The sequence below is a fragment of the Anarhichas minor genome, unplaced genomic scaffold (assembly GCF_050575085.1).
Source record: "Anarhichas minor isolate MPS153535 unplaced genomic scaffold, ASM5057508v1 ptg000058l, whole genome shotgun sequence".
Taxonomy (NCBI): domain Eukaryota; kingdom Metazoa; phylum Chordata; class Actinopteri; order Perciformes; family Anarhichadidae; genus Anarhichas; species Anarhichas minor.
Window position 1 is genome coordinate 6,514,791 of NW_027466504.1, and position 19,284 is coordinate 6,534,074.

Here is a 19,284-nt window from a genome sequence, read left to right on the forward strand (position 1 = left end):
ATTCAGTGTGCTTTACATAAATGAAGATAAAAAGGAACATCCGTATATAGAATAAATATATATATATATACATATACAGTTGTGTGAAAAAGTGTTTGTGTTTGTGTTAATATTTAAATTTGTTTGATGATCTGAAACATTTAAGTGTGACAAACATGCAAAAAAATAAGAAATCAGGAAGGGGGCAAACACTTTTTCACACAACTGTATATAAATAAAGAGAATCTTTGACATTAAGTTTTGATCAATTTGTTGCTGCATTTAAAATATTTGCACAATTTTAATTCCTGTTTAAGTTGCTGCTGTTCCATTAATGACTTTAATAATAACAATTCAGTACATTTATGTCGATCTATTTATTTGTTGCCTTTAGTTTTATGAAGTTAGGAAAGCAAGTTCAATCATAATCATAATGCCACCTTACACATAAAAGAATGATCCTGTCACTTCTGCACAGTGAGCCTTACAGCTTATTAATGTAACAAAGGTCAGGGGTTTCAGAAAAGCTGTCAATAACTGTCTTTGTTATGATCACAAAAACTGTATGCATCTCTATCAATAATCTGCCAACTATCAGCATCGACTTCAGCCTTCTTGTCATTTCTTAATGTAAATGATTCCAGTAGATAAACACAGGATGGATAAGCAGCAGATAACTATCTCGACAGGCGGCAACGCGTGAAGTGATTTCAGGTCGTTGTTTTACTTTAACAGCCTCATCCGGCGATCAGTGTGTGAATCCACAATCTCGTGGCCCTCCGAGTTCACCACGTTAACTCTGCTCAATCTATGTGCTAAATTATAGTCCTGACAGTATGTACATTCGCCTCAGGTGCATGCAGAGAACAGCAGACCAATCATTCACTACATGCCCAGTCATCCACCTCCATCCACGCCCAAATGCCTTGAACTTGTGCCATCCACAGATAACATAAACAACAGATGTGTTTCGTTTGAATCTCATGATCTCATAAAAACACCAACAGTTACATGACGGTGATTACGCCTGTGCTTTAACGTTTTCGGGCAGTCAGACAGACTTTTTATTGGACACGACTGAATACATCGGGTTGTTTGGATGTGGCGGGACCAGGATTTGGTTGGACCGTCATTCGAGTACTCAACTTGATTTGACCTTTGCTGCGTCGGTGGAGGAAGCACGGCATGTGAAGTGCCAAGAAGACGTTCTGAGACTCGGCTGCTTTTACACCCTAACCACACAGATTTTAGGTGTGCACAGTGAGCCTCAGATCTAGACCTGTGCGGCTCCTCCCCATCACCGTTACTGTCCTCGCAATGATTAATCAATTACCTTGGAGCGCTGTTTTTTTTTCTTTACAACTATAACAACATAAATTCAAGCCAACCGAACATCCAGTGCACCCGGGATCATTAATGAGTGTTGTGTTTTACCGTCTGTGTCATCTAAGGGTGTCTCTACAGTGCTTGTAAAAAGAACAGAAAACAGATACACACGTCCATAAACATATATCGTTTGAAAAAGATGATCTGCAAACTTTTTTGGCACTATTTTCTCGGCGAAATGTGTGACGTAGCGCCCAAAAAAGGGCATGAAAAGGACTAATAACGCCCTAAAAGCATTGCTGGTCCGTACGTTTGTAGACATAGGAAGTGAGACGGCTCATACGCGGGTAATAACACTGTATCGTATGAGTCTCCTTTCATGACGGATTAAACATTTCAGGTCAGCCTACCTCTACTTGTGTTACCATCGCCCTCCTCATTGGCTGGGGGAGCAGGTGGAAGTGTAAAGACTGCCCTCCAGCAGATGTGGTTCGCAGGTTTTGAGTGACAGCCGTCGGCCACATCAAATGCTCTTTAATTACAGCCGGGGTTATTCCGCCTTGAAAGAAATCACATCACGCACACTGCTCCCGTAATTGAAGAGCCTGTCCTGCCGCTCTGTTATTTGTACGAGCAGAGCGTGCGGGGTAGTTACTGGCAATGTAAACCCCCCCCCTGCCGGCTTGGAGGTCTTTGGAGTACAGCATCTCCACACGATATCCCCATAAGAGCAGGGATGCTAAGGGTTGTGTCATAGTTATTGCATGTTTGTTGAAATCTAAAGCCTGAAGAATACTTTCAAGATTAGCGCATTAATCGATCGGTGCAAAATGTTGAGTCTGCAAACATCTCGGTTGAACACATTGCCGCCTCAAAAACTTGAGCTGTATGCCGGTCAGTTCTAATAATTATAAATATTATTGTCTCTAATAATAATTGGAGTAAAACGTGTCTGAAACGGCAGAGTTTACTCAACTTTCTCAACTGTAAATGATGCCTTTAAAAGCTTGTGTTTATTCTCTCCTGGAGATGATTGCTTTTATAAGCTTAATGGTTTTCTGACATTTGTGTTGAAATATTATTTTTTTTATAAATCAGCTGTCCTGTGTGTTTGCAGAGATGTGTTTAAAGTGTGACCGGCGTTACCAAATCGTGTGATAAAGCGCCGCAGCTCCAGCCTTTGTCTGCGTGATGCTCGGAACAATTAGTGTGACATAATGTCCAAATTATAGAGCAAAACGGGGAAACACGCCGAACGAAGGGGTTGAAAAGTTCCAGCTGTTTATTCGGTTCGCTCCTCGTGTGTCACGGCGGCTTCCTCAGAGAGGAGACCCATCCATCACCCCGTCGGTGTGCCAAGCTGTCAGAGGCCTCGTCGAAAAGCGTCTTGTAGGAACTTGTAATTTCTTGAACAGTTCCCACTGAGGTTATTCACATCATGTTGCTGCAGCTCAAGGACATTACCACTTATTTTTCTTCCTTTTCCCAAAAAAAAAAAGAAATAGCATTTATGACGGTGGATGGTTGTTGATCTAAGCAGATCTGAGCAGGAGTTTTGTTTAGAAATGTTTAGAAAGAGAAAAGGGAGCTCATTGTCTGCTTTGTGATTAAAAGCTTTAGTCGAACTTCAATGTGAACGCGATGGTACGTGCCGCTCCGCAGCTGTCCGCATCCGAGACATTCACGTCTAGATCCTCGGGTTCATGCTTCAATAAAAGGCTTTTAGCCAAACAAACACTTATTTTGAATTGCACACAATGTATATGACGTGCACACGTTAAGCTGTCTGACGTGTCACCGGTCCAGCTGGCCTGTCTCTGACCTGTCTCTGTCGAGTCTCACTCTGACCACCCACACAGTGTGTGATTTGTGTACAAATAGATAGAAAGTGTGATGAAGATACCGCAGTTTAATGGCCAACGCTGGCTTTTCTGTGATCCCACAACCTCGACTGCAAAAGGCTCCTTTTTGTACATTTTTGGGAACAATTAAATGTTGCTCCCTGAATATCCATCAGTCTAAGTGACTCTGCAGTTCCTTTCAAAGGGTTTTAGCATCTGTTAGCATCTGTTAGCTCATTATCTCCAGCTGTGAGCCTGGGTGGAGATTACGTGTTCGGTCGTGTGTGTGTGTGTGTGTGCATCTGTCTGTCCACGGCTAATCTCGCATACTACTGGACCCATCAGCTCATTTATTTATTTATTTTTGGGATCATTCATGGCTGAATGCTCAAGGACCTCTCGTGGTTGCGGTGATTCACACTTTTTGAAAAATCTAATTTTATTGACTGTTTCGTAGCATCATAGACTGCTGACTCTGCACTCCTCCTAACCAGCTGGTAGAAGCCGCAGCAGGCGGCTGCATAGATTTGAATGAGAGTGTATCTATTGCGTGAGATGAGCAAGAGATAAATTAAAAACATGGCTGACATTTGTGGTTTGTATTCATCTAATCAAACATTAGAGGAGTGGTCGTTGCAGATACTGCAGTGTGTGGACCTTTCTAGTCATTTTGGTTTTCTTGCCCTCAACTTCATTATTATTTTTTATCTATTATTATAATATATATTATTGCCATTATTAGAGGACTTTTCTTTAGGTCACCCTCATCAAGCAAGTCTCTTTTTCTTTCATTTTCTATTTTTGTTTCTTACTTATGAGGTTCATTCAGGACTAGGTGTCATCCCGCCTCCAGTTCAGATCTATTTCTTGCCCGTTTGCCTTTTGGCGAAGTGACAAGCCAATTGTCATTTGTATACGGTTACGTATAAACATTTCAATTCAATTCAATTCAATTTATTTTTGTATAGCCCAAAATCACAAATTACAAATTAGCCTCAGAGGGCTTTACAATATGTACACATTTGACATCCTCTTGTCCCGGGACCCTCACATCGGAACAGGAAAAACTCCCCCAAAAAAAACCTTTAACGGGGAGAAAAGAGGAAGAAACCTCAGGGAGAGCAACAGAGGAGGGATCCCTCTCCCAGGATGGACAGAAGTGCAATAGATGTCATGTGTAGAATTTGTTTCTTCCTCTTGCTATTTTAGGAACCATGTGTTGCAACATCCAAACAGAAGTGCTATTTAGGTCGCCCTTTAGAATTGAACCAACGTCATGGCATGAACACGCGAGAATAATCACTACATTCAATTTTTGCATCGTCATCATGTGTCTGTGACAAATGAATGACGTTTTTTTTTTTTTCCCCACTTGCCACAACAGAGGAGGGCATAGTTAGAAACCCAGTGATGCTCTCAGCTTGGTCAGTGATGATTTAGGAGGGTAACAACTGAAAAGTCTGTGGGGGGGCTCTCTCCAGTCAGTCAGCCCGCTTTGCAGAGCAGGCGTTCATTGGTCCTGTCACCGGTGCTACACAGGCTCAATAAGCTGCGCTGCGTGTTCCGAGGCCCGGCGACGTTGGGATGGTAACTCTGGTTTGTTTTGAGCTGCGTAACCGCGGAGACCGCCTTCGCTAAGCTCCAGTGAGAGATCCCGTCAGTGCCCCTTTGGGTCTGTATGCTGAGGGGCCGACCTCCCCGAGGTACACAGCATGGGTAGCTGAATACAAAACCAAATGTTGCAGTTCTTTCTATCGTCAATATATCATATTGTTTTTTGCACAACAGTTTATTTCTGCCCTTCCAAACTGAATCTGTATAAAATGATATTTCTTTTCACGTGTGAGTCACAGAAAGGCCTGCTGGGATATGATGTACTTAGTCGGTGTTGAAATGCTAATGACAATATTTAGACTGCTGGTAAAATTGCAAAGGCAATAATGTTTCCTGCACAAACATATACAGACTACATCAGCACACACACAGTAATGCAAATAGATCCTTAGCTTATTTTTCTTTCAACTCAAGTGATTCATGCGCCGTGGAATGGCGTGACAGGAATGCGCTGAACACTCAGCTGCCTGTCTCTCCAGCTCCACTGAGTAAATAACTGCGGGGAGGCAGGCAAACCGAACTGCTGAATGAATCCAAGGACAAAAGGATGAATGAATTAAGAAATGAATGAATGAATGACACAAGTCCAATAATGTGACTTACCTCGCTGCAGATAAACACCAGGCCTGTCTGTTGCAAGGCAGTGCTCTATGATACGAGACGAAACAGGAAGACCGCAACAGTCGGAGTAAACACGAAAGCACACGCATTCAGATTTTTTTTTTTTTAAGCTTGGGTGTGTTGGCCAATAAATGGTTTGAGCCTTGCCTGCAGGTTTTTAGGGTTTACTCAGGGGTTAGTGCAGAGATGGGGATTGTAGAACAGTTTTGGCACACTATTTCAAAATGACGGTATAAACACAAATAGAGATTAAAGTGAAGACACTGTAAAGTCTAGTTTCTGGATGTGAAGTACAATCGTTGTACAATTTGGCCATAACTCAAGAAGTCGTCTGCTAAATATGACAGTTTTACACAAATGTCTAGTGAGGAAATGATGATGTTTTGGACAGACGTGGATGTAAACTGCAACTTGACTGGTTGGCCGGAGGTACACAACCGTGAGGCAACTTGTGCTGCTGCTACGCTACGTTGTATCTTTAGCCATCGTCTTGTAGTGATCACTTGTGACCACAGTGCTGTTCAGCGAAAGTTAAATAGGCTCACTTTAAACCAGGCGGCAACCTCCAGTTTCTGCCGAGGGAAGCCGATGCGGAAGTGTCTTAAAACATGCGTTTTCTCTACTGGCCAGCAGGTGGCGACTCCTTCCGTCTTCTTCAATACAGCGTGATGTTCATTTACTAAAATTATGTCTCTACGCCACTCCTCCGCATTCCAAATACGGTAACGTCCGTTCATCGGTTGCAAAAAAAGCCAAGATGGCGCCGCGTGTATTCCAAGATATACTCAAAACGGCACGATGACTACGCCCACTTCTTATATACAGTCTATGGCATTAACTAATGTTTTGGCCTCTTGGGGGCAGAGGGAACAAGTCATTTGATCCATTGTTTATATAAGACTATTTAACATATAAGCTTTAAAACCGATTTATTTCTATTCAAACAACACAACCCTGACATATTATCACTGTAAAACAGGACGGGATTCTTTGGTCTCAGCGTACCGTTGCGGCCTCATCTGTGTTGTTGACTTTGTCGGACGTGGCGCATTGTTCTTGACAGCTCCTTTCTCGACTGAGAAGAAAATAATCTCTTCAGCTCAAATGCCCTCACGTTACTACTGTAATCGCGGCACTCGGGTTTGAAGGTGTGAGTTGTGGGGGCGGAGCCAGGAAGCGGCCTCGGGGCACCTGTTGGTTCTGTCTGTGGCCCGCTCTGACACATCCCTCCAGAACCATGGCTCGCAGCCCAAAATACTTCCCTTAACCACCAATGACGCACATGCGGCCGCTGCCAACACTTAATAGAGGCTTTTCATATTTTGTCTTTCATTTTTCCCTGTACCTTTTAATATAGCTCTTTATACTGCTGCTTCTTAAGTGTTGGCTCAGGGTGTTTGTACACGCTTACAGGAGTTGAAAAGGCACCATAAAACATCTAATGCAAGTGTTGCGTGCCTCACCCCGACAAACAATTCTCCCTGTGTTTTGGTTTTTAGTTTTTTTTTGTGAAAAAGCCTTTAGGTATCCACGTTAAGATGTCAAGAGTTTCTTAACAGCTAGAACTTATAAACAATTAAGTGACCCACTTATGTAAACAAACCCGCCCGCCGTTTGTGTGTATACAGGCAGCGGAGAGTGATCCTTTTCTACATCAGCACCTGGCAGAAAACGGCTTGTAAAAAATGCTCGTTAAGATTTTTTATTGATATGAAAAAGCTCTTCAGCCGAGGTGTTTTCATTCCACCTCACAAGTTGGACATGGCTTTGGATTGAGCTACCGGGAGTCCCGGTCCAGGACACTGGTAGCTCAAGCCAAACATCTAACATTTCGACTTTTTATTGACGCTTCCTGAGGCATGTCTTGCTGATCTTGCAGGACGGAGACGGTCTGGCCTGGTGTCTGGAACCACTGTTTAGTTCGCCTTTCAATTCCACCTCAGTAAAGTTGAGTTGCACACGCTGACAGCAAACTGAAGGTACACGTCTCTGTGATTGTTTGTGCTTTCAGGTATATGACCGCGCTGACGGACTCCGAGGAAGAAGAGCTAAGCGATGCGGAGCAGGGGGAGGAAGAACAACCTGCAGACAGGCTGTGTGTCCTCCTCGAGAGGATCGACGGCATGCGTCAGGCCACCGAATCGGACAAAAGGGAAATTCTCGCCCTCCTTCTGGAGCAGAGAGAGGAGGTATGTTGACTCCTGCGTACATTCGATTGACACATGTGATCCTGTAGCTCAGCCAATACGGAACGGTGTGTCCTAACACTTCGATATACTTCTGTAGTTCGGACAGAACTCAACCTTTCTTTGGCGGCTAATCCGGGCTTACTGTGATGTTCACGACATCAGCTGCACTCTGGAGGAGAAGAAGACCCATGCGGAAACTGGTAATCTAGTAAACCTTGGTTGTGTTGTACCTCATTTGCCACGCACCCCACTCTGGATGTGAGATGCTATAGCGTCATGACCGCAGCTGTTGTTCTGACCAAACCCCAAATGTCAGTATCATGCAAGTCTGTATTCCTGCAGTGGCTTCAGTTACTTTAGTTTGAGTTGTTGACCCACAATGACTCATCAGAAAAACGATGTTTGGCAATTTACAATGAACATGGACCAGATAGGATTAACATCGATGTTAGTAGGAAAGCACACATTGGTGCTAATATGTCATACTAGTCGGATTGTATTACATAATAATCCCTACTCGTTCACGCTAAATGAACACCTGTGTTAACCGTCACATTGTTCCCTCTGATTATTGGTTCTCAACACTGACATTTGTAGTCAAGTTAAGGGTCAAATCCTAGATTGGTGAACAGTACAGCACGCTTTCCACCAGAAAACCCACGTCATGGTTATTTATCCAATTTATGTCCTTTTAATTAAGTGGAATCTCTGGCTGTTGTGGTGGAAAGAGCACTGTGCATTAATTGAAGATTGTAATGCCTCTTTACACTGTGTGGTTTTGGGCTGTTCCAGATTAATAGAGAAACAGTGAAATCGTTGTCGATCAAAAACAATGTTCCACTGTAGAGCTTCAGCAGGCCGCATCAACGATCTGAAAGTGTCAGAAGTTTAGAACCACAATCTCAGTTCACGTTGACAGAAAAGAACATATACACACATACAGTTTTAAAATAATACAACATAGATAACATAATATCATAACATAACATGAATACAGCACACAGAGACAGACTATAGGCTGTTTATAAGAAGTGGACGTAGTCATCGTGGTGTCACCCATTGGTTTGTGGGCTGCAGTTTTGAAGCCTCAAGTTCGGCGATTTGGCCGTCGCCATCTTGCCTTTTTTGCCTGGTAGTGGCAGCGACCTGTCAAGATCTAAATCCATACACTTATACAATGCGTGCATGCATACACACTTACGCATGCACGCACATACACACAAGTCAATAAGGACTTGATACTTCATATATTCTCTCAAAACCAACTTTGCAAAATTGACATTTCATGATGCCATCTTTACCCTGGAGGCAGCCACTTCCTATCCTATTCCTTTTCAATGTATTGAAGTACTATTTTTTTTGTTTTGTTTATTTTTTAATTCTCTATTCAGATTTTACCACTACAATTTACCAAACATTCATCTTACATGGTTAAAGATGGATCAAGTAAAGTCCTGCATGGACTGAAGTTTTTGTTAGAGCCATCTCAAACAATGTGACATCCAATCCACCCAGACCCATCAGCAGGAAATTGCTTTACAAAGTGTGTATATTCCACACACTGTAAATAGACTATGCACTCGACAAAGAGGACACCGTACAGTCTTAAAGTCAACATTTTTCTCTCTGATCTCCCACAGGCTCTTTTAAAGCAGTTCACAAGGACTCCCCGTGCTCTGTAACGTACTCCATAAGGCTTTTTCTTCTACTATCTCAAACAGAGGCTGTTTTGTGATTCTACTGAACTTCAGACTGGACTGACCTGTTTCTCTGTAATCCTTCCTCATCAATGTGCCTCTAATCAGAGCTGGCCAGGTGCTTGCCAAAAAGACAACCGTGTCAATGCATTTGACATTGTTTCTTGACGGGGCTATTTAAAGCAACAGGGCATCAACTTTGACATTCATTCTGATATTATGAGTGCAGCTGGAATGAGACGCTTTCCACTGAGGGATGAAGGATTTACCTTGGATTTGGATTCTTTAATGTAGTGCCCTGTGATGTTTCATTACCTATGAATACCCTGTTGTTCGTCTTTACTAATCCACGCTCTCTCGTTTTGTTGTGTGAGAACGTCCTTGGTGAATCGAGTGTGTTGAGTTTGTGTTCCAGTGGAGCATCATTATCTATTGTCCGTCTTTCCTTTTGCTCTTAGGGAAGAAGGTCGGCGAGGAGGCGGTGAGCCTGAACCCTACGTGTGCTGAAAGCCATCAGTGGTAGGTTTGCCTCGTTTCCTTCCTTTCCACATTCAAAAGCTGAAACTGCAAAATGTCAAAAGCAAATCAGTCACGGCTGCTTGAAGATACACTTTGATGGCATGTGACTTGCCGTCATTGAGCCCCATTTTGTGAATCGCCCATGGTTGCGTTCTAATCCAGTTAAACTGTTTCAGTAAAACGCCATGAGACAGAATGAAAGCGTAGACACGGGTACTTTCCCCAGACGAGAGGCGCTGTTCTTTTGAGTGACGTGTCGGGCCTCGAGCAGCCGTTCCTCAGTATTTGAGTGGATGTTCACTCACGCATTTCTTTGAGCAATTCTAGCGAATTTGACTTGAATGAATCCAGAGGAACGTCGCAGAAAGCACATGGAGGGGGGTAAGAGACGGAGTGAATCAAGTTTGAATTGTGTCAGTTTAACTTTTGGACCAAACCAACACGGACCGGAATATGCAAAGAAAAGTGCATATGTAGTCAAATGAAAGAATGAAATCGTAGCAGAGCATCGCTGCACGCTTTGCAGTCTTGCATGTTTGTGAGATAAAAGCAGTTTACCCTCCCTGCAGATCACCCCTCCACCCATAATCATTTTGATGAATGTAAACACGGCCTCGGTTTACTTTGGTCACATAGACTGCCGGTTCCACTGGAACGATGCCATGAATGGTCTTCTGTACATATATACAGCGGTGCATATTTAGTGCCGGGGGTCTTGCTGTTGATCGTTTGGCGCCGAGGTATTGTGTATTTGTGTCGAGCTCATTGCATTTGTCTGCATTTCATGTTCTATCTTCTTGTTTCTGTGGTTCAATGTCTGACTGGTCCCACAGAAATAAATAAAAGACATATTTTCTGCATCTGGCTGATGCTAGTGGACATTTAAAAAAAATGGCGACATCTTTCTCTTTGAGTGGATATTAAGTCGAGGGGATTTACGCCGCCGTAGGTGATTCTCAGACAAAAGAAATCAGGAGAACCCTTGTGTACCTGCCCAGCTGCTCTGTGATGCAGCGGGAGAAAATCCCCCTGCTTTTTAATTAGTTGTGAAGAGTGGGCCTGGTGGCATGAATCCCGTCTGTATTTGTGCAGGCCCCAGTGGTGCATTCCTCATCTGAAACACCGCTCATGTCAAAACTTGACTGCTGATTAGACACGGAGTCCACGGCTGGAGTAGAGAGATGAAGATTGCACCAGATGCAGCTCCGAGATCAATTTGCATCAAAACAACTGCAAACGTAGACTTCTAATGCAGCTGCAACGAACCGATACAAAGCCCCTTTTACTCGGCTTTGCTTTACTCGTGTTCAACATCGAGCCCTGAGCATTCAGGAAGTCCATACAGCAAACAGTGTGCTGCGTTTGATTGCTTATATAACAGTAATTGCTTCCCCAGTGTGTGTATTTGTTACCATTAATTACATTCCCTGTGTAATGGAGATCATGCAGTTGGTTTCTTCAGACAGGCGTGTGAAGTTCTCCCGTGGAAAACCGGCCCAGACCGCCCGCTCGAGCCAGCCGCCCTGTTTGCTCTGTTCGTTAGGGAATAATTAGCATTAGCTCATGCACATACCGCAGCACTCGAGACGTCAAGGGGAATAGCAGGCTGAGTTTGTTTAGTTGATTACGAGCAACAGCTTTGAAAAAGCTTAATGCTTAATCCTATATCCACTAATGGAATTTGTAAGGGTCTTAAACCGAGCAGAAACGCCGTCTAAATTGAACGGACAGGGCAAAGTAGGTAAAGCCGCGCTCCGGGAAGGGGAGGAGGCAGAGGACTGGGGGCGGTGCCAGGCAGTGTTGCAAGGAAGTTTACGTCTGAGGTAACTGTTTACTTAGTGCGCCGATGCCGTGAGAAAACTTGTCACCTGTTTTCCTGAATGCTGCCCAGCTTGTCACAATTTGGCAGACTGTGATATTTAGACGCTCTGCCACCGAAACTACTTACATAGTCTTCTTCTCAAAGCACACGTGAATGGACGGCTTTTTGAAACCTGTTCATTGCCATCTACCCCGATTACATTTTTACTAAAGTGTTGCAAATGTGTTTTTTGGGATGTGAAAAATCTACAAATGTTTTTTTAAGGTTTATCTTTGTAACAGCCTTCTTTAAATCTGTGAAACTACACGCACACATAGAAAAACATGCAGGCACAACTGAAATATGCAGGCAACACACTGATAAAATATATAGTACTAGCAAATAATTGGTGCAACAAAATATATATTATGATAAAGCTGAAATGAATGTACATAGTGATGAAGTGGTAGAACAGCATGCTGTGTACTGCAAGTCACAGAGAAGGGCAGCGTCGTTGGATGCACTGTAACAAACACGATTATTGTTGTAATATGTTCATTTCATCCAGTTCACCAAAGTTGTTAACAACTTTAGTGTTAGTGTTCATTATGTCATTACGATTACCAAAACAAGGACTCGTTCTTAGGCTTCCCCGTGTGCCATTACAAATCTGGCTAAAATCTTAGCAAGGCGGGTTTAATTGCACGCTTACCAAAACCTTTATTCTGAAACTTCAAGTTTGATGACGCACAAACTCTGTGGTGTTAAACCAGTTTTGCACATCTACAATTAGTGCTTAATTACTGTGTATGACTTTGTGCGAGTTTAGAACAAATTATAAAATAACCATTCCCACCGAATGAATTTTTAAATAATCTGTATTTGATTTGTGTAAATTAGCCTCTTTTTTTTTTTTTGGTGATACCGAATCCAGAAATTGACTTAATGCACAGTCACCCAGAGATCTTTGAGTGACGGCTTAGCGGGCAGGGTTAGGAGGACAGTCTCAACAAACCTGTTGTATTTGTACCTTGCAGGGCAAGTCACAGAGATTAGTTAATATGCTGGTACAACCTGTGTGTTATGTTCAGGATAATGTTAACGTTCAAACGGTAGTTTATTGATGAGAGTCTTTTGAGTCGGCTGCTCTCTGTTATGTTGTGGAAACGCTGCGAACACGCCCCCAAGTCAGGTCACATGCAGGCCGGATGCCATTGCATAACATTGACTTCTTGCCAACTTGTTTTAAAGGGTTGGATAATGTTCACTTGTTTAGCATGTTTGGGTCAGTTGCAGTTAATGCGCTTGCTAGCTTGTTTTGCTAGCAAAGGTTTAAGGTTTGTGATTCAACTGTGGCTAGGAGCAATGGTTCCAAATGTGTGTTGGGCATTGTTGAGAGAGTTGGATAGTAATGATTGGGGTCAAACTGTATGAGTCATACACCGGCTAAAGACTGGCTAACTGTACCTTCTTACTTTGCTAGCACCGTCTCCTCAAACGCAGTGTTAAAGTAACAGTGTGTGAGATTTAGTGGCATCGAGTGGCGGTAATAATCCTCACTTCACCTGGTTCACTTCACCTGGTTTTGTGCGTGTGTGTGTGTGCGTGCGTGGTTGGAGGAGCTCAACCCGACAGAGAAAGCAGAGTGGATGCACGCTGCAGCGTGATAATATACTATACCAAAACATTAAAATGTACTTATACAAAGCACCAGTAACGTCGGGGTTTATCAATACTACGATCTTCAATAATTTTGCACCAGGGCCTGTTTAATACTGAGTTTTGGTGCGCATCCCTACCTTCAGGTAACGGAAAAACTCAAAAGGCTCTCGCTAGAGCCAGTCTTCAGTTTGTCCCTTCTGGGCTGCTGTAGAAACATGCCGGTGCAACATGGCCCAAGAAGACCCACTCTCTATGTAGATATAAATGGCTTTTTCTATGCGGACAAAAACTTATTGATTGTTAGTTTCAGGTCATTATACACCAGTGAAAACATAGTTATGCAAATTATATTCAATTTCTGCCAATTAAATCCCTAAATGTTACACACTGTTCCATTGAGGTAAAATAGACCACAAAATGAAATATTTTACTTTGTAGCAGCAGCAGCTCACAGGGGGTGTAATTAGCATTGTTAAAGGCTTCCACAAAGAGGAACTTATTAGTGTATGGCATATTCCCTGTCTGTTACATCAGATAGATTGTCACTGCAAATGATCTCTACAAAAGAGTGGGAACCCTGAATAGAGGCTGATATTGATGTCAGGTGTTTACAGTACTTGAAACGCTCCTGGAGCCTATTGTGCATAATGTCTACTAGAGCCCAACCGATAAATGGCTGCCTCATATTATTTGCCGATATCAGCTTATTATATATATATAAATCTGGTGTAACGCATATAAGTAACAAGTAACCAAATGTAAGGGATCCTTATTGAGTGTTTCTTATTTTGCTGCAATGTGAAAACAACAATATCAACTGATATGTTATCAGAATTTTGAAAAAGAAAAAATCCAGTGCCCTGTCCACATTCACAACATTTTATCCATCGAACTACAAAAAACAACAACTGAGAAGCTCATTCTGCGAGTTTGTTTTTATTTGTATAGCACCAAGTCGATGGTGAAAGATCTCCGACTGTTATCACAGAACCAGGGATTACACTAAATAACTCAATGCTGATGTGCAGCCACACGCACGGCACATTTGCGAACCTCACGCAGTCTAAAACAGCCCGTGCACCGGCCATTTGAAGAGCTGAAGTGATGAACGAGCGTGATGTCCGTCCGTATGACGGTCATCACTTCACGAGAGATTACGCATACTTTCCCAATCTGTCATTCCCAGGAGAGGTGGACGAGGACTCTTTTGAAGTTGGACGTGTATCGAGGTAGTCAACGGGCGACACGCTATCAGCATCTCCACGGCTCTCCTCAACTTGTCATCTCCTCATTTTTCATGCTTCAAAAGGCAAAATCCAGTAAACTGTAGCCGTCGTGTCGGCCGTAGAGCTTCCTAACAAACCACTTTCTAAAAGAGAGCGTGCGGTGTGCTCGCGTGGGGTTACCGTATTTTCCGCACTATAAGGCGCACTTAAAAGCCTTTAATTTTCTCAAAAAACGACAGTGCGCCTTGTAATCCGGAGCGCCTTATATATGGATCAATTGGTTAATTGGTTGATCCATACTGGTTGTACACGGCGCTCTGTCAAAATGTTTCAGTACGACTGGTAAACTACAAAGCCGCACCGCGGTAAACACCGGTACTGTGCTTACTCCTAGTCCAACACCACTTGTGTGTATAAAGACCCCAAAATGGCACCTTTCAAGAGATACGTTTACGACGCTATTCTATTCTATGCGCCTTATAATCCGGTGCGCCCTATATATAAAAACAGTTCTAACATAGGCCATTCATTGAAGGTGCGCCTTATAATCCGGTGCGCTTTATAGTGCGGAAAATACGGTACATGGGGTGCTTTCGTGACAGTGAGTGTGAAGCCTATTTGTATAATCTCGGCAGTCTGACGATGTGATTGCATTCTTGAATCGCCGGCTTTGTTTATAGGTGCGTTTCCAATGATCCCACCGTGTGAATTCAGCCCATGTAAATCCCTGGCTATAGGGCCTCTCTGAGGGTACAAAGACCCGCGGATTAAGCAGGGAGCCTGTGGCAGTGCCAGTCCGGGGGGGGGGGGGGGGCTGTTGGCGGGGGAGGACAGGGGTCACTTTGACCTCCACAAAGACAACTTTAATTTGAAACACGTGCCTCTGTTTGCCGCGGCCACCGTTAGTGTCACCGTGGCAGCGTTGTGCTCCCAGTAGCCGTGGAAACCTAAAACTTGAAGGCTGAAATCAATCTGCTGTTTCCGCCCGAGCAGCTGACACTTAGGCCCTTTTGTTTTCGCCCAGTAGAGACGGGGATTTCAATGAGCTGCGGTACAAACATGGACTAACCTTGCGCAATTAAGTGTTCTGTCCTCCTCTCATCTCTCCCCCCCCCCGTCATGTTTTGCTGCCTTATCTTGATATTTCCTTTTCTGGACGGGTAGAGATATAGTATTTCACCTCGGTGAAGACTGGAATATATATAGGCACGCCTCTCTACACCTCCACACTTCTTATACGCTCACTTCTCTCCGCCTCTCGCACTGAAGGCCTGGTGCTGTTTCACACAATGACAATAGGTGTTGCGTAAGACCAAAAGCGACCTCCCGCATGGTGCATTTTGGGATATTATTCATATTGAAGATAGAAGCGCGGGCCGAGGAGTAACTTTGACAACAATTACAAAGGCAAAACTCCACAGGGGGAAAACCAGGTGCCGAGATGAGCCAACATTAGCAAATGCCGTCGCAATTATGAGCAGATCTGCCATTGGCACGCTCCGGTACGCATATTTCTCAGCAAACACTGCCAGAATTGCTACACGCTGAATACTGTGAGAGCTAGCCAATCAAAGGGAAGCAGAAATATGTCTTGTGGTAGCCTGGATGTTGAGCAATCTCTCCCACAGCCCTCACCTGGGTGATGCTGGATTGGCTAGTTGGATTCACAGAACATTGTGGGTGTTGTTACAGTAAGAGAAGCGAGGACTGCTTCTTTTTTCACTAATCAGGAAGGATATGTTAGGATTTCTTTTCATCTACGTATAATTAAAGCAGCATATTGCATAAGGCTGTCAGTAATGATTCTTTTTCATTCGCTTTTTCATTTGCAGCTTAATCAGCAGTGTCCAAAAAATGTCCTACATTCCTAAGTGACGTGTGCACATTGCATGTTTTGTTCAGTCAACAGCCCAAAATTCTGAAATTGATTTTCTGTTGATTGACGAATCATTCATTCGACTAATTATTTCATCTATATTTACTGGATTACTACAAGTATTAACGAGACAATAAGTTTATGTAAGGCTCATGTGTGGGTTAAGTTTACCATGTTCAGCATCTTAGTTTAGCATGTTAGCATGCTACCCTTTGTTAGTCACCGTAAAACAAACACTAAAAGCTGTAAACATTGAGAGTATTTGGCCATAAACCAAAGTATTGGTGAAAGTGAAAGTGTGTCCGGATGGCGGCGCCAATCCATCCAATAGTTATTAACAGCTAGCGTGGCTAAACCGTTTTTAATCAAGCAAACGGTCCCCTACCTGTTGAGTGTATTTCTGATAAATGTTCATCCAATACTCCAGCTCCAATTGTTCACACTTCTCCCGAACAAATTCTGAGCCGCTGTTGCTTTGGTTTTCTCACCTTTTTAAAATGATATCCAGCCGTGGCTTCGGGGAACCACTCTCTCTGAAAAATCGTATTAAAATGTGGAGGCCAGGCGCAAACCAGCTGCCGTCCTGGCTCCGTTTCCATCGCGGCAAATATTGAGTCACCGGTTGATGGATTTGCTCAAAGCCTTCACATCCAGCAGTCTGTTTTCATTGGAAGGCTCGGCAGCACAACTGCAGACAGATAGCATCTGTGCTCCTGTGATGTTGCGGAGCTCTCCACTCATGCAGCGCCAACCGGTGGCAGCCTGGCCGCGCCCTGCGCTGCCGTAAGAAGATGAACCGATCTTTTTTTGGTTAATTCATCTGCTTGTGTTTCCTTTTGCAAAGAGTATTCTGGGCACTCAGACGTGATGTGGTTAGTACTTGTCTTATCACTGTTCATTTTCCACACCACCCACATTAAATAAGAGTGATGATGGTTAGCACAAAGATTAATGTTTGCATGATGTTTTCCCCCCAATTACAACTACTAGTTATGTTCTTTGTTCTTTTTCCGTGGTTGGAACTTTGTCAACTGAAGTCAAATCCCCGGTTTGTCTTACTTGAATTACTGTACCAACGTTATCTTGATTTAGTAATTACCAACCTATCTTGTAGAACAATTTAAATTTTTTTGTTGTGAGCTGATCACAGTCCAGAGACCGAGACAGAAATAGTGAGAGCTACAACGGAGAACAGTAGCCCGCCGCCAAATCATGCCCTGTTAAAAAAAAATCCATTCACAGATGTCAGACACCTCTGTGCACGCACGCACAGTTGCAGATTCCAACTACCATCAGCACCGCCATGTCAGACGACACTGTCGGATGACCTTTGTACACTCCGATCCTTCATATGAAAAGGTATTCATGTCGCTCGGTGGTGTTTGACAGAATACCAGCAGGATTAAAGCGGCCTCGCGGTGAAAAGACTTTGATCAGCTCTCTCCTCTCCTCTCCAAACCCACAGCGTCATGCTGACTTACAGATCCCAAAGCTGAGATCGCTCTTTGTTTGCCCTCCACCTGCCCACTGGTCCAAATCAGCGTATTAATTAGTGTGTGAAGGAGTAAGGTGAAGCGGCTTATCTCTGCTGATGTTGCCCTAATGAGGAGTCTCGCTAAAGAGGGTTGAATGTTGGTGTTTTTTTTCCAGTCCTTCTGGTTGTTAGTGACCCAGAGAAAAGGTGGCGTGACTGAAAAGCCCTCCCCACTAAATGCAAAAACTTGACTACCTGACTTCTGTACTGTAGTCGGTCCGGACTGGAAAACCCAAAACTGTGCTGGTTGCGATCATTGTAATTCTTTGAATTCATGTTATATTGCTCCAGTCGGATCTCAGGTTTTCCATTAACGAACAGGCACAGTATCGACTAAGAGTAATAAAGTTCTTTGTCCACCAAAGCATTTTTCCCCAGCTGAAAACGCCAGACTCTCTTCTAAAAACACCCAGCTGGGAGTATTTGAGCTTTTAATGTTGATATGTCTGCCATCGATTTCTTCAGATTCAGATCAACTTTTATCCCACACGCGGAAATTAGTTTGGTCCAGAGGTCCAGAAATAAGTCCACTCACGTCGCAGAGAAGCGGGGGGGTTTCAGACACTGTTCAAACATCCAACAAGCACTTTGGTTGAAGTTTACCAACGCCTTCTTGTCTTTGTGTCTCACACTTGTGAATGTATTGATTTTGTCAGTTGTGCTCTTAAAAAGAGAATATATTTTACTGCCAATTATGGTGGTCATTGCCATCTTGCAGAAGGACACATTTTGGGATCTGGGGACATAAAATCTGTTCAAACTTCATTTTTCTCTTTTAATAAATGTGTAAAAAACAAAAACAATGAGCAGTATAACCTGTACACACAGCTGATCAACATACTTGTTGTCCCTCCTCAGGTATGCCATCATGTGTGGAATTATGGCAGAATACGACACAGTGCAGAACAAGATAAAGAACGGATACATCTTTAAGGTAAGTCTTGAAGCAGCCTGTACTCCAGTCGTATCTTGTGTCTGGCCCTGAAGCGTGTTGTGACTACTTAGTGAAACTCTTGCACTGTTCTGTGCGTACATTTCTCATTTCTGTGTTGAACATTGCTTCTCCCAATGTACTCCGAGGAGAGGGGAATGGCCACTCCCACTCGGTTGCATAAGACATGACCGAGTGTGGAACAACGGCACGTAGCGTTTTATCTTCTGTCAGCGGCTTCCCCCAAAACACCGTGTACCTGTAAACTCTTGACAGGTGAAAGAAAGAGCCGTGGAGCGCCGGAGAGGGAAGATATGACAACAACAAAAAAAAAAAAAGAATGAGAGAGAGTTAGAATGGAAAGAGGAAGAGGGAGGGTGTGTGACAGCCAGGAGTGTGTGGTCGCTGTGCGAGATCGCGTGTGTGAGAGGTGTTTGTGAAATACTTGTGGGTTGGTGAAGCAGGACA

The 19,284-nt window shown here is 43.5% G+C and overlaps 1 protein-coding gene across 3 annotated transcripts in view; it reads left to right on the forward strand.

The window, feature by feature from the left end:
• rmdn2 (regulator of microtubule dynamics 2) overlaps positions 1-19,284 on the forward strand; it is a 29,078-nt gene that overhangs the window by 3,287 nt on the left and 6,507 nt on the right. For all 3 annotated transcript variants that reach the window (XM_076076800.1, XM_076076799.1, XM_076076798.1), the window contains exons 3-6: positions 7,393-7,570; positions 7,668-7,770; positions 9,726-9,786; positions 18,744-18,819. In XM_076076800.1, coding sequence (XP_075932915.1) covers positions 7,393-7,570; positions 7,668-7,770; positions 9,726-9,786; positions 18,744-18,819 — 418 coding nt within the window. The remainder of the gene's footprint in view (positions 1-7,392; positions 7,571-7,667; positions 7,771-9,725; positions 9,787-18,743; positions 18,820-19,284) is intronic.